The following is a 16,011-nucleotide window of genomic DNA, read 5'->3' on the forward strand; positions in this document are numbered from 1 at the left end:
ACCAACAGAGTAGAAGGTTTATCATTAAAAATTACAAGGTCTAAAATTAATTTTGAATGATTTCTCAACAAGGTTACCCTAGTGCTTTCCCAAACCCGATTTCTTCCATTTTAAGTGAAAAAAAAAGTATGGATTTCAAACTCCCCCCCCCCCCCCGAAATGTTTGTCCGACTCGTTAAAACGAAAAAAAGTGAATATAAGCAAATTTTTGATGCGTGTTCTAAGTTTTTTTTGTAGCCCCCCCCCCCCCCCCCCGAAAAATTACTGGATACATTCTTGCCAGTGACACCAGGATTTGAACCTCTGTTCTCACAGACAAAGAGTGAAGGATTATTCCGTTCCTCTTTCTGGATTTGAGATACAAAACGGAAAAAGATTTTACGCTATTATAATTTGAATGTTATAAATTAAACACATACCCCTAGCTTCAATAGCCAAACAATGTAGGAGGAGAGGGGGTAAATAATGACACTGAAATGGCAGAAAGAGAACAAAATACATTGCCAAAGACAAACTGAAAATTGCACAAAAATAGGATCTGATCAGAAAATTATGATTAAATGACAACTTAAAAATTGGTTCTGATTTCACGTAAAGCTTTTCCTCCCACGATATTACAATGTTTTACACAATATTTTCTTTAGAGTGCAGCTGTGCCACCCACACTCCCGCTGTGGGCACCCTGAATTCTCCCTATTTTATTCAGCTAAGCAATATTTTCTTCTTTGGTTTCAACTATATAACTAGTATTGTCTGTTTCCGAATGAAAAATTGTCAAGGGCTGATCTTCATCACTTTCATCGTTCACTCCTGTTTCCACTGTCATATCATATTCACCTTCTTCCATTGTTTCATCCGGTTGCATTACATCATCATTTTCATTATCATTTGAGGCACCACTTAAAGATAAACCCTGAAATGATAAAAATAGATTTGTAAAAAAAAAAAAAAAAAAAAAAAAAAAAAAAAAAAAAAAAAAACCGGATAAAGTACAATTAAAAAAGCCCACTCTTATACAAGTATCCTTGTGAAACGCAAACCTAAAACTCTTTAGAATAAGAGATATTTTTTAAATAAAAAAAAATCGTTTAGGGCTTGATATCTTATATCAGCTAGTTCACGATCTTTCAAAGTTTTAATTAGAAAAACTGTGGTATCGTGGTTGCAATGGTAGCTCCAACCTAGCAAAAGACGACACGGCCCATAGTTGAACCAAAAAATAGCCTAAAACCACCCTAAAAATGGCGTCGGCTCAAAACAAAAATACATCATTGGAAATGCCTTGGCCGAAAACAATATACCGGGAAATTAAAGTCCCTTGGTTTGAACAACAAGTAAAATCTATTGGCTTGAACAACACGGAAAATTACTTTTTTCCCATGGGATGCATTTTTTTTTCTCCGCTACTAGCGGGGCACTGGAACATCATAGAGAGCTGTTTAAAGGCCAATTTTTAAGAAAATTGCTACATCTACGTGTTTTTATAATTAACAAAACAATATTTAAAGTAAAATCGACTTTTTAACAAAAAACCGCATGTTCGTATACAAGATGACGAATGACGTCATAATCGTAGGTTACAACTATTTTATAGCAAAGAACGAACTCTAGCTCATAGTTACTGAAATATTAAAATAAAATGCAACTTTTGACAAAAACTAAGTTATCATATGCATGAGGATGGTGCACACTTACCCTTTGACAAGATAATATGATACAAGTATTTTTTTAAAAGTTACTTCTCTTGAATATGGTGCCATAATTGACTGACTTTCGGTCTGATTCTCTTGTGATTCGTGTTTCGCTTTTCCAACGAAGAAAAAGCAAAAGGCTTTTTCCTGTGGGTAATTCAACAAATTTCGAGTTTCTAATTTAATACCGCGTTATTCAAAGTCAATGAAGGAAAGCTATTATTAAAATTCATTTAATGAAGAAAAACCATGTTATTAAAATGTCGCAAATGAATACGAAAGAAAATCCTTCCTTTATATTTACAATGAGAGATTAGCATCTACTGTAACAGTGTTGAGTACTTCCCCTCCCCATTTTTTTTTTAGTGAAAAAAAAGATGGTGCCAATATCACCAGTTTCAATTAAATGTACTTGATGTATAATATAGACGCTCTCCCCCACCGTGCGGCCTTTTAAAGTATCAAGGCCATTAAAATAAAAACAGTTTGCCTCCTGGACCCATCTTAGGTCTATTCATTTCTAAAATTTGCGACTTACTAAGATTTTTCTTTCGATTCTTTCAGAATTATCAAATTTTTGGGGCCATATTTTTGTGAAATGATGGTGAACCATAAAAATAGTTAGGCAAAACTAATCAATAAAATTTGACAACGCTTTTCGTCAGTAAAAGTTCAACATTAACAATCTACGATTCCCGAAGACAATAAATTTTCAAAAGAAAGCAACGCCTACTTAAACTGTTCGGTGCTGAATGTTTTCAGCTTATTTTGGCTGATCTTCCACCCGCACTTCTTTTTTTTTTAATTTGGCACCTGCTACTAACAAAAATTGCATAATAGACGACAAATATTTTTTTTGTCCTGATGTAAGTGACAGTCGTAGGCTTGTCGCAGAATCTTATGTTTAACAGGAAACATGCACCTTAACAATGAGATTTGATAGCACCAAGAATAACACCGATAGCACCAACATGCACCTTAACAATGAGATTCGATAACACCAAGAATAACGCCAATAACACCAACATGCACCTTAACATTGAGATTCGATAGCACCAAGAATAACACCGATAACATCAACATACACCTTAACAATGAGATTCGATAGCACCAAGAATAACACCGATAACACCAACATACATCTTAACAATGAGATTCAATAACAGCAAGAATAACACCGATAACACCAACATACATCTTAACAATGAGATTCGATAACACCAAGAATAACACCGATAACATCAACATGCACCTTAACAATGAGATTCGATAACACCAAGAATTATCTAACATCACATTTTGACCAAGGCTGGATTTATTCATGATGAACTCTGATCTCCTAGTTATGAACAATCTAGATTGTCACTGCAGAATAGCTCGATCTCATGTCCAACGACTTCGAGAGAAAATCTTATCTCTAATGTGTTGTCAACTGACATTTTGATACACTTATTTCTATGAAGTTAAGGATTGATTTTAAACTGGCCGGCCTTACATAAATACCAAAAAAGTAAAAATAAATTGAACTTGATGGCTATAGCTCAATCTCGAGATTAGCTAAATCGTACTATGCATGGGTCTGGCATTATTCAGTGTGTGGCCTAGTCTAGGGCCAGAGTATAGCCATAAAGCCACTGTTTAGTTTTTTTTCCAGATCTAAAACAGGTCATAAATAAAAATAGGACCTTTCTTAACAAAATCTCTCAGGAATAATATGTAGGGAAGACTAGGAGGTAGCAGCAAAGAGTAAGAAAAACTCTTAACTCTTATAAAGTCAAGTTCCTTTCAATCAAGAACACTAGCACCTTTACATAGAGCCTAAGATGAAAGGCCCACCTTTGCCAGAAAGACAGAGTAAGATTTCTCTTTTTATTAAGTAATAATTTTTTTTTAGAAACCACAAACAAAATCAATCTGTAGCAAACCAAAAATGTTGCTTGCGAGAATGTGCTACAGAAACAACAAATATAAGGTAAGCGGAATATAGGTGCTTCGGGGGGAGGGGGGGGGGTAAGGGGTTTAGGTGAATCCGTGTACCGAAAAATACATATATAAATACTTCACACACAACAAAACTATATCATAATCATGATAATAAAAAGACATAAAAGAATGAATCCAAGTACTTTTAAAGATATTATGAGTATATTCTAAAGAATATTGACCAGTAATCAGAGGCCTATGCAGATTGTTTGGCACGCGGGAGTTATTTCAGCTTTACCCTCCCCCCCCCCCTCCCCCACTCTTAGAAGTGCTCCAGGGGTATAAAGAAATCATTCAAACTCCTTAAAATTTTATAGTTCCGTTGGGTAATTTTGTACTGGCAGTGGCGAAGTCCAAGGTTACGTCCTTGTTAAAGCGCCAAACATTAGCTTTTATTAAATATCCGGACGTTTCCAGACGTTTATTAAATATCCGGACGAGTCCTGGATGTTTCATTTACCTAGTAAAATAACTTTCCAATTTAGTAGAAAGTCACTTTTATTGTTCCATTCCCGAGTTTCATTTACCTAGCAAAATACATTGCAAGCACATTTTAAAAAGGAAACTTTACAAACAAATTTAATTTGCAGAATCCTTATTAGTTTATTTTCAGAGAACTTTTAACTCTGAATAATCTAGTGTGTGATCTAACCAAGAAGAGGTATTCAGGCCATAGTGGGAATAAACAATAATCGGGAGCCTCCTTTTCAATACCCAGTAGTAATGCTAGTAGATTGATGTTGGGCTTGCAAATACAGGCCCGGGGTTCGATTTTAGCTCCCCGTAGGGTTGGGTGAGAGGTTGCTACTTGTGAACACCTCGTTTTTATGCAGGCGAAATGTCCGCGTCGTTTTTTTTTATCTTTTTGCTACTGGCCAAAGTCTCGTTTTGTCTGTTTTCTTCATTGAGGTTTTTCTCTCTAGGTTGCTACTTGTCCCTTTAAAACAGACCCAACAACTTAAATGTCGATTCAACAATATATGCGCCATCTATGGGTCTGGAGAGTCTTTATCTTTTTTTCAAAAGGAAGGGCCCGGTTCCCAGATGTTAAATGCCAGCTCAGTTAAATGTTATCTCAGTAGAAATCCAGAGACACTCAATTGCAGAGTGTCAAGCTAAGATGAGACATCAATTGCAAGATTTGATGATTTGGATTTCAGTTTAGAGAACATAATTATTGGAGGAAGTCCTTCCCCCTATAGGAGGATTTCAATAATTTGGATATCAGTTCAGCCGAGTATTAGCAGGCTAGACTTGAAATCCTTTGTCCGTGAGGACAGGGGTTCGAGTCCTGGTGTAGAAATCCAGGTAAAGCATAGGATATATTAAATACGGAACCTAACCTAGGTACCTTTTCTCCCCCTAAACCCAAAAAAACTAAACCTCTATATGCAGTCATGTGAGCCGTCTTAGCCGAGTGGTTGGCGCGCTCGACTTGAAATCCAGAGGACAGGGGTTCGAGTCCTGGTGTAAAAAGCCAAGTAAAGCATAGGATATATTAAATTCTGAACCTAACCTAACCTAGGTACCTTTTCTCCCCCTAAGCCCAAAAAAACTAAACCTCTATATGCAGTCATGTGAGCCGTCCTAGCCGAGTGGTTGGCGCGCTCGACTTGAAATCCAGAGGACAGGGGTTCGAGTCCTGGTGTAGAAAGCCAAGTAAAGCATAGGATATATTAAATACAGAACCTAACCTAACCTAGGTACCTTTTCTCCCCCTAAACCCAAAAAAACTAAACCTCTATATGCAGTCATGTGAGTCGTCTTAGCCGAGTGGTTGGCGCGCTAGACTCGAAATCCAGAGGACAGGGGTTCGAGTCCTGGTGCAAAAAGCCAGGTAAAGCATAGGATATATTAAATTCGGAACCTAACCTAACCTAGGTACCTTTTCTCCCCCTAAACCCAAAAAAACTAAACCTCTATATGCAGTCATGTGAGTCGTCTTAGCCGAGTGGTTGGCGCGCTAGACTAGAAATCCAGAGGACAGGGGTTCGAGTCCTGGTGTCGCTGGTTCTTTGGTTTAGAACGGGGGTCAGTGGCGTGGCAGAATTTGTAAGCTTAGGCAGAATTTACCCAGTTCTAAATGGGCACTAAAGAAATCTGGTAAATTTAAACAGGAAGGGTACACGAAAGCACAGGATGGCTGGCCCTTAACCTTTTGTTACACTTCCTAGGCGAAGGGCCATGAAACGGAAATCAGCACCGCCAGTAGGGACTGTAAAGTCCAATGCCTTACTCTTTTTCTTTTTATCTTTTATCTCCTAGCTGACAGATTTCAGCATTTGGTCCCTCACTCCCTCCCTTGTGTGAGGTATGGTCATATTGTTATTAAAGAGTTTACGGTCAAATGGTAGGGCTTTACAAAAGACTACGAAAAGTTTATCTAAACATGGTTAATATTTTAAAATGATATCTCGAATTCTTGACAAGACGATCGATAAAAATCGGGATTATGACACATCGATCAAGGTTGAAAAAATACAAAACAAAAAAGGCGAATCGTCAGTGGAAACCATGCTTCGCACTAAAATAAAATATATCCGAGATTTCGACGATATGCCACCCTTCAACAACCCCTTCCCAAGAATGTACCCAATTGCATTCTTTCCTTCTAACTGAAACTTATAATACAGCCCTTCATCAATAAAAAAAAAAATTACTACAAATCGAAGGAAAAAGAAAGAAAAAATAGAAAAAGTTTCAAAATGAAGAAAAAGTCAATTATGAAAGAGAATTTTTTCAACTTCGGCAACAGGAAAACCAGACAAATTTAGGTCATGACATTCGGATTACTTATATGGGGTTACTTAAGTCCCAATAACGTATTTGATTCTTCTGAAAAAAACTATAACGTAAGCATAAGCATCAGTTTGGAATTGTATACTCATTGTATACATACTACTGATTATTGTATATATACTATTGATCATACAATGAGAAATACTCGTTTCAGGCATCCATTGTTTCATCAACATCACACGATTATTTCATAGTTGAGCCATGGACATTAGCCAATTATATAGGTAGATATTTCAAATTGGGTATAATAAATATTTCAGTGATTAATAGGGATTTCAGTAGAGTCGCTATAAACATAAGAAGGAAAGCAAATACCTTGACATCCGTTTTTTCAAATTCTCTATTTTTCTGGTGTATTTTCATATGCTTAGAAAGGTGATCACTGCGCATAAACCGTTTTTCACATTCGGCGCAAACAAACTTCTTTTCTCCGGTGTGAGTCCTCTTATGTCGCTAAAAATAAAAAATGGAATAAAATAAAATAAATTTTCCAGATTCGATCATCATACCTGGAGGAAACGGTTTGGCACTATTCACGTACTTTTATTTGAATACTGCAATATTCGAAACAAGGACACCAATTCGCAAAATATATTGGAGGGGGGGGGGATAAAATTTTATTTTTCGAAGCCAAGGGACAATTTTCTTGTTTCTACAATTTTTACAATGAAAAAAAAAACAAAACAAAAAAGGGTGTTTTTCTAAGTTAATACCAATTTTTATTTCTAGGGGAATGGGGGGGGGGGTATGGGTGGGGGTTGATTGAAACTTTAGGTATTAATTATCAACTGAAGAATATAAATCCAAATGACGACGGTTCAAAACTAAAATAAAGGGAAGACCAAAAAAGACAATTTTAGGACATAAGAAAAAAAATTAACGAAGTTAATTATTTAAAAAAAAAGTAGAAAAATAATTAATTAGAACATCACATTTTTTTTTATCGAGATGGTCTCAAGTAAAGATCCAGAATAGTCAAACTCCAAACACGGTCTAGTGAGCAGCATCTGACATATTTTTACAATAATTTTGCACCAAAAATTTTAATTAAAAATGAAGATTTTTTTCTCTATTTCATGACTCACCCTAGCCAGAAGAATGTTTGTGCATTATTATACAATTTTTCTCCACAATCAACACCATACAACAAACCAGGACAATCTTTTTTTTTTTTTCTGAAAGTCCAAATCTCCCCAACTTACACCTTCTTCGCTCTCTTGTTGCAAAAAGTGCAGCATAATCTTTTTTCTTTAAAACTAACATTTTCATCAAATCATCAGTCAACCAATCGTCAAATGATACGCCAATCAATAATTTAACAAATCAATAAATTATAAGTCAACCAATCAAATTATAGAGTTTACAAGCTAAGAAAACAGAAAAAGACTATGGCTGAGTCGTTTTTCGTCCAGATGATGTTCTGCATCAGGGATACAATTTGGGAAGGACCAGGAGGCCAAGGCCTAGATCTAAATTAAAAAAACAGGCAAAACTATGAAAATGGGCTACTTAAGACGACAAATATAACCGTTTCACAACATAGCATACGCATCACCGCCCCTCCAATTTTCAAATAGTTCGTGGTAACGAAGGAGCGATGCGGCTCAATAGTAACCGAAATTCTCAGAAACGGAGTCTTGATAACAATGGATACATCAAAAGAATCTAATTTTGATGCTTATTCAAAATATGTAAAATTCAGCAAATTTAACGGGTTGTACCTCTGACCGGCATGTACCTTTGACCACCTTGTTTAGTGCTGCCATCTTACACATTTTTTGCTGTTAAATTTCCCGTTACATGCATCAGCCCTAGGAAGCCCTGCTATACATGTTTTAAAACACGTGCTTGCAGATTTTTCAAGAAATTTTTATCCATTTCCATGTCTAAAAGTAAGTATTTTAATGTGCTGATTTTTTATTATACTCTTTTTTATATTAAAAATGATTTAATTTTCAATGTTTTACATTGCGGTTATATCTTTGGAGTAAATAAATAGCATAGTATTTCAATCTTAAATTCATAGCCTATAACTGAATGAATGTCTTCAATAAATAATGGTGCTATGATTTACCTTTGACCGCAATGAATATTGTATCTTTGACCGGTCAATGGTACAACATATTATTATCCGACAGAACAAAAAGCATTAGCAAGGAAATAAAAACGGTCGATTATTTAGCATCCTTTACACGATTTATATTCACTGAGACTTAAATTGAGAAACTTGCAGGTTTTATTCGTCCTTCTTCGGATTTTTCTTATCCATCAGCAAGTCAACTTGCAATGTTTTTTTTTCGAAGGTGAGTTTTTCACCGGCAATGTTTATGTTAATTATAGATTTATGAAAACGGTATAACTAAATAGTGATAAATTTATAATGGTTTGCTGAAGCACGATTGATGATGCAACTTGCAGTAATTTTGGATGGGCTTTTTTGAGGTTTAGAATGCATCCCCATTCTCCTTTTTTTTTGTATGAGTAGCCTAGATAACCTTGCAACAAACCGGCAAGGATATTTAGCTTAGACGCAAAGAAATCTCTCAGAAAAAAAAGCCTGAAGGGGTAAATCAAAATTTTTTGAATCGAAAAATTGTAGGTATTTTAATACCAATTTACTACTTTTATTGACTGAAGTGTATTTACATGATTATTTAGCTTATGTATGTCAGGGAATATGCCGAGGAGTGAAACAGGGAAAACTCAACCTGCCCTCGACAAGGAAGATATGAAGAAAGCTGTCCAACAAACCCTGCGAGGAAAAATAAGCATTGGTGAAGCTGCAAGACATTACAACTTGAAAAAGCCAACACTGATATTTCATTTGAAAAGGTTTCAAACAGCTGGTGAGACCAAATTTGTTTATGAACGAAACCTTAATGTAAAATAGGTTTTCAGTCATGAAGAAGAAAGGTTACTTGTGAGTTATGTCAAGGAAGCTGCCATGATGCAGTGTGGTCTTTCATTTAAAATTGTCAGGCAGTTAGCTTACCAGTATACGGTCGCCAATAATAAAAATTAACCACTATCGTAGAATGACAATAAAATGGCTGGTAGACAGTGGTTAAGGGATTTCAGAGAAAAATTCTCCAAAGAACTCTCATTAAGAAAACCAGAGCCAACTAGTCTCGCCAGGTCAACAGCTTTCAACAAAGAAACTATGAAGCTTGTCTTTAATAATTACAAGAATGTTCTAAACCACTATAATTTTCAGCCATCCGATATTTGGAATGTTGATGAGACGGGTTTGTCAACGGTTCACACACCGCCCAAGATATTGTCCGCTAAGGGGGTAAAACAAATCGGAAGCATTACGTCTGCTGAAAGAGGCGCTAATATTACGATGATAGCTGATAAATGCTGCTGGCATCAGCCTTACACCTATGTTAATATTTCCCAGGGTCAATTTTAAAGATTTTATGCTGATAGGTGCACCACCAGGCACTATTGGAGCATCAAATCAGTTAGGGTGGTCCAATGAAAAATTATTTCTGGAGTTTCTGAAACACTTTATTAAGCACGTCAAGCCAACAGTTGCTACACCAGTGATTCTTCTGATGAACAACCCCGAGAGTCATGTGACCATACCAGCGATCACTTTAGCAAAATCTTCTGCGATACATTTATTAACATTTCCTCCCCACACCAGTCACGAAATGCAGCCACTAGACAGGTCTATTTTTGGACCTTTCAAAACCTTTTATAACATGGCAGCAAATGATTGGATGTTGACAGCTGGTAATTCTGGCAAGCCTATCACAATATATAATGTTGCTTATTTAGATGGATTTGCATATCCGAAGGCCTTCAGCTCGACTAACATTCTAAATGGCTTTAAGGTAGCTGCATTAGTGCCACTCAATGAAAATATTTTCAAGGAAGATTAATCACAATATATGATGTTGCTTCTTTATTTGGATTTGCATATCCGAAGGCCTTCTGCTCGACTAACATTCTAAATGGCTTTAAGGTAGCTGCATTAGTGCCACTCAAGGAAAATATTTTCAAGGAAGATGAATCACAATGTATGATTTTGCTTATTTAGATGGATTTGCATATCCGAAGGCCTTCTGCTCGACTAACATTCTAAATGGCTTTAAGGTAGCTGCATTAGTGCCACTCAATGCAAATATTTTCAAGGAAGATGAATTTTCATCTTCAACTGTAATAGACAGACCACTTTCTGTCGCCGAAAGTTTGAATCGGAATGGTAAGGAAACCTTGGAAGCCACTGATTTTTCATCCGAAAATGGCACTGAAATCATTTTACCAGAGATGTTAGACCTCGTTCAAAGGTAGGACCCAGGAAAGAAGTCACCAAAGGGAAGCAGAGAGGCAAGTCAAGAATATTGACTGATACTCCGGAAAAGGAAGAAATTGAGAAACATAAGATGAAAAAGAAAAAAGTGAGTCAAGTAGGCCGAAAGAAGAAAGCACCGAAATAGTTATTTCAAGTTGATTCAACATCTGATTTTGACCCAAATACTGAATTGGTGATAGATGATAATGAAGAATATGATACAGATTTTGTTGGTTTGGCTGATTTGGAAGAACGGGAAAATTTTGAAAGAAATAAAATTTTTAAAGGCGATTTTGTTGTTGTAAAGTTGGCTGGCAAAAAGAGTGTGAAATATTTTGTTAGAGAAGCAATAGACTTATATGAAAGTGAGTTATAAATTAAATATCTAAAGAAACTAGGTGATACAAATTCTTTTAGGTTTGTAAGGACTGATCAAAAGGAGTATCACATTGATGAATCAGGTATTTTATTTCAGGTATGATTGATGAATCAGGTATTTTATTTCAGGTATGATTGATGAATCAGGTATTTTATTTCAGGTATGATTGATGAATCAGGTATTTTATTTCAGGTATGATTGATGAATCAGGTATGATTGATGAATCAGGTATTTTATTTCAGGTATGATTGATGAATCAGGTATGATATTTTATTGAAACTTCCAGCTCAAGTGAAAACCTGTAGGACTGCTCGTCAAATAGAACATTTGCGATTTGAAATTGATTTGTCAATATTTAATTTAGAATAGTTGATCCTTGCTAAAGAACAAGTAGTAAATATGTTTCTTTTAATTTTTGTACTTATTTATGTAAGTGGTCAAAGGTACAGCATAGGGTGGTCGAAGGTACATGACCTATGTTATACCTTTGATTAGATGACTTATATTTGTGACCTTTATTTACTCTAAAAAAATTAATACAACATAGGTTCCAGAACTTAAATGTGGGCATTAGGAACTAAAGTTTGCCATGGATATAATAAATCATTTCATATTGAAATACAGTTGTTGTAATTTTATTTTTTTAAATGGTCAACGGTACAACACTCTACCTACCCATCAAAAGTTACGAGCCTGAGAAAATTTGCCCAATTTTTGAAAAAGGGGGGAATACCTCCAAAACATTAAGTGATCTTAATGAAAATTACTCAATCAGATTCAGCATACCAGAGAACCCTGGTATAGAGGTTTCAAGCTCCAATGTATAAAAATGTGGAATTTTGAATTTTTTTGCCAGAAGAAAGATCACGGATGCGTGTTTATTTGTTGTTTTCTTTTTTTTTTTTTTTTTTTTTTTCTCCAGGGGTGGTCCTATCCAACAGTGATCATAGAAGATCGAGAGAGAGCTCACTCGATCAGAAATAAGAGGTTCTAGTGCCTTTTCTAATTAGTCAAAAATATTGGAGGGCAGTTAGGCCCCCTCCCACGCTCATTTTTCCCCAAAGCCACCCGATCAAAATTTTTAGATAACCATTTTTTCAGCACAGTCGAATAACCTTATATCTATGTCTATGAGAATGACTTAACCCCCCACAGTCCCTAGGGGAAGGGCTGCAATTTATGAACTTTGCCCATTAATTAAATATAATATTGGTTATTGGGAAGTATATAGACATTTCCAGGGGGAATTTTTCTGGTTAGGGGAGGTCGGGGGGGGGGGGAGTTACGTAGGAGGATCTTTCCATGGAGGAAGTGAATTTCCCATGGAAAGGGAGCCGCATTTCCCAGCATTATTTAAAAAACGATCAATAATCAAATAAAATAAAACAGAAGTTTTTTTTCAACTGAATGTAAGGAGCAACATTAAAACTTAAACGAATAGAAATTATTACTTACATGAGGGGGGTTTTCTCCTCGTCAATACCTCGCTCTTTATGCTAAAGTTTTTTTTAGTGCTTTTAAAAGAGCTATTTATTCTAATTAAACGGCCTCTGTGATTCAGGAGTCATTCTCAAAGGATTCGGACAAATTTCGAACTTGCTCCTTACTTTCAGTTGAAAAAAACTTGTTTTTTCTTTTATTTAATCATAATACAGAGCCTGTCGCGATCCCTATTTTATAACCCCTCCTCTCCTGCCTCATGACTTCTCTGCAAGAATTAATTAATCTAAATTAATATCATAACAAAAATAGGCAAAAAAAGAAGAAATTTTTCAAAATTTAGGAGGGATTCTGACCTGAAGTTCATCTGAGCGGGTAAACCTTTTCCCACAGAAATACCAGGAGCAAACAAAAGGTCTATCTCCATTGTGCCACCGCAGATGAGCTCTTAAATGTGAGGTTTTGCCATACTGCTTTCTACACCCAGGAATGTGGCATATGTGAATTTTCCTCTTTGTTAATGGAGACCTGCAAAAAAGACGTAAGCCTGACAAATTCGGTTAACACAAGAGTATTTAAACATTATCATGACAAAACAACAACATGAGGTCAACTACATTTAAAGATTTTCTTATAAGCGTTTCTCCCTCCATTTGGGGACGACTTACATTTCGTTTGGAACCACGAGGATGACCAAAGAGATGGATGACCTGTGACACGAATAAATGCAGATATTCTGTTCACTGTTCGAAAATAAAATGGAGCCAGACACGTACACCGGAGTTTATTTTCATAGAGATAGGGGGGAGGGGGGGTGGTAGAAACGATATTCTAGGAGGGATATGGGGCTGAAGGCTCCTTCTCACGCTTGGGTACCTACAGCAAAATTCAAGTTTTGACAAATTGCGCCTCTAAAATGTACAAAATTTAATTAAAAATAACGGCAGTGCCTACAAAGTGTTTTTTTTCTTTTCTTATTTTAATAATGGGAGCTGTGGCGCATTAATAACTTGATGAGTTTCTGCTTGTTCTGGCAATTAGATATTTACCAGCTGTATCTTTTAATAACAGCGGCTGCGGCACATTAGTAACTTGATGAATGTTCTGCTTGTTTTGGCAATTAGATATTTACCAGCCGTATAGAAGGTCCGTCCATATAAGAGACAACATTGTTTCATAATCTAAAAAACATCAACTAAATCGATTATCTAACTTCAGCAAGAACGGTGGCAACAAACACTGAAAAGGTTTAGAGCTGGTACCTTGCAGCGCCAGCCACATCCAAATTCTGTAGACAGGATCGCCAACCTCTGTGCAGACGACCGAAGCCAAAAAAAAAAACGCAACTAATATTTATTAGATGTACTATTAAATTAAATAAACTAAATATTTATTTATTTATTAATACCGACAGCGGTAAGCTATACAAAAAGCTTGTCGCACTAAGGAATAACATAATAAGGTAACGATAGATCTTACTTTACAAAATATACACACAACAGAAATTCCCTATAAATATACATGAAAACACTTAAAATGGATCTTGAAAGAACCGACTGGGAAAATTCGTAGAAGCTAGTTTCGTTTTAAAAGTGTGGATTGTGAGAGTATCAACGGTCTCTGATGAAAGTACATTCCAAGGCTTGCACACACGGCTGGACAGTGAGTTCTGACCTAATCTTGTACGTGGCCGTGGTGGGTGAATTTTGTGCTGGTGTTGACGGGTGGTGTTGTATCCTGAGAAGGCGAAGAAGTGAGATGGGGTGATATTGTCAATGTTCTTAACGATTCTGAATGTATTTATTAGGTCTTATTGACTACAATATTTGACCAAATACTTAATATCTATTCCAGCACAAATATTTGCTACAGTATATTTTTGTTTAATACACGTACATAACGTTGTATAAGGTTTTATAAGAAAATGGAATAAGCGATGACCTCCAACTCTGCCCTCAGAAACTAAAATGGGATAAACCACAAATTCAAGTTTATAGGAATTATAACTGGATTTACTTAAGGCCTGGAAAATGATGGTACATGTTGTTTTGAATAAGGCAGGACGGGAAAGAGGTATATGACTAAATTTCTATGAATAAATCAATATATCTATAAAGATTTTTTTAGTAAGTTAATTATTTTTTTTTTGTCAAATTTCAAATTTGACTTGTCGAATCTTCGACAAGCCCAATTTGTCTCGATTTGGACGCTGAGTCTTCAAATAAATTTCACGTAAATGATATGCTTCCACAAGAAATGTACAATAACATAAATAATACGGCTCTTTTACGTGCAACGAAGCAAAATTTGTATTTATGTACCATATATATGAATTTTGTATTTTAGATTTTTAAGTATTTACTATATTCTATCTATTTTTGTATAATTATATATCTTTATGTTATTTATATTTTTTGTATGTTTTTTTTTTAAATTCGTTTATGTTTTATATATATATATATATATATATATATATATATATATATATATATATATATATATATATATATATATATATATATATATATATAGAAACAACTACCCCCACCCAGCCCTCTCATCAAAAAGTAGTCAAAATCAGGTAAATCTTCAATAGTGCACCCACTGGGGGGTCCTTAGGCCCAGCAAAACGAAAACGAAAGAATTAAAAGCAAACCTATTATCCCCATCTTTGCAATTAGGGCAGGTGCAAGCCACGCGTCGGAGTCGTGTTTTCCCCCCAGTTTCCTGTTCTCGATTGCCATTGAATCCAGATGCTAGCATAACAACTGTCGTACCGTCTGGCGTTGTTATTGTTGCCGTATTTTGTGAAGGCTGCTCCTGAATGTTACCAGCTGCAATAATATAATTATAAATAAAAAATTGATATAAAAAACGATTTTATAGCAAAATAAGATTAATTAGCTAATTAAAAATTCCTGCAAATTATTTGATATTAATTTATGAATTCAGTCATACTAATCGTAATAATAATAATCTCATAATAAAGCATTGATCACTAAAAAAAATTGGGCATTACCAAGGGCGTATCCAAGTTTTTTGTTTGGGGGGAGGGGGAGGTATACGAAAAACTTTAAAAAACGCATTAAAAATCTGTTTATATGCTTTTTGTCGTGTTTTTACGATTTGGACAGATTTCGAGGGGAGGGGGGGATTCTAAACCCGTACCTCCTCCTTCCCCTGGATACGGCCTTTTATATCTCAGGAAATAATACTGTCACAAATATACAAATAAAATCCAACAAAACCATCTAAAAATCAAATAACAGTCACCAAAGAATACAGTTGTAGAATAAGACTTCAGACCATAGACTAATGACAATAGTTATATTAGAAAGCGATTCCTAAGATTTTGAAAAGTACACTTGTAGAAAGAGGGATAAAAACTAAAAAAGAAAAGGAATGAGTAAAAAAATTAA

General features: G+C 35.5%; 1 protein-coding gene across 1 annotated transcript in view; it reads right to left on the reverse strand.

Moving 5' to 3' along the window:
* Window positions 1–242: 242 nt before the first annotated feature.
* Window positions 243–16,011, reverse strand: part of LOC148945950 (uncharacterized) — a 73,263-nt gene continuing 57,494 nt past the window's right edge. Inside the window, exons 9-12 of the mRNA XM_089098498.1 lie at window positions 15,249–15,426; window positions 12,949–13,120; window positions 6,789–6,926; window positions 243–913 (exon numbers count right to left, since the gene is read on the reverse strand). Coding sequence (XP_088954624.1) covers window positions 707–913; window positions 6,789–6,926; window positions 12,949–13,120; window positions 15,249–15,426 — 695 coding nt within the window. The 3' untranslated portion in view covers window positions 243–706. The remainder of the gene's footprint in view (window positions 914–6,788; window positions 6,927–12,948; window positions 13,121–15,248; window positions 15,427–16,011) is intronic.

Source organism: Artemia sp. Qi Xiang Cuo, chromosome 12 (assembly GCF_049724085.1).
Source record: "Artemia sp. Qi Xiang Cuo chromosome 12, ASM4972408v1, whole genome shotgun sequence".
Taxonomy (NCBI): Eukaryota; Metazoa; Arthropoda; class Branchiopoda; order Anostraca; family Artemiidae; genus Artemia; species Artemia sp. Qi Xiang Cuo.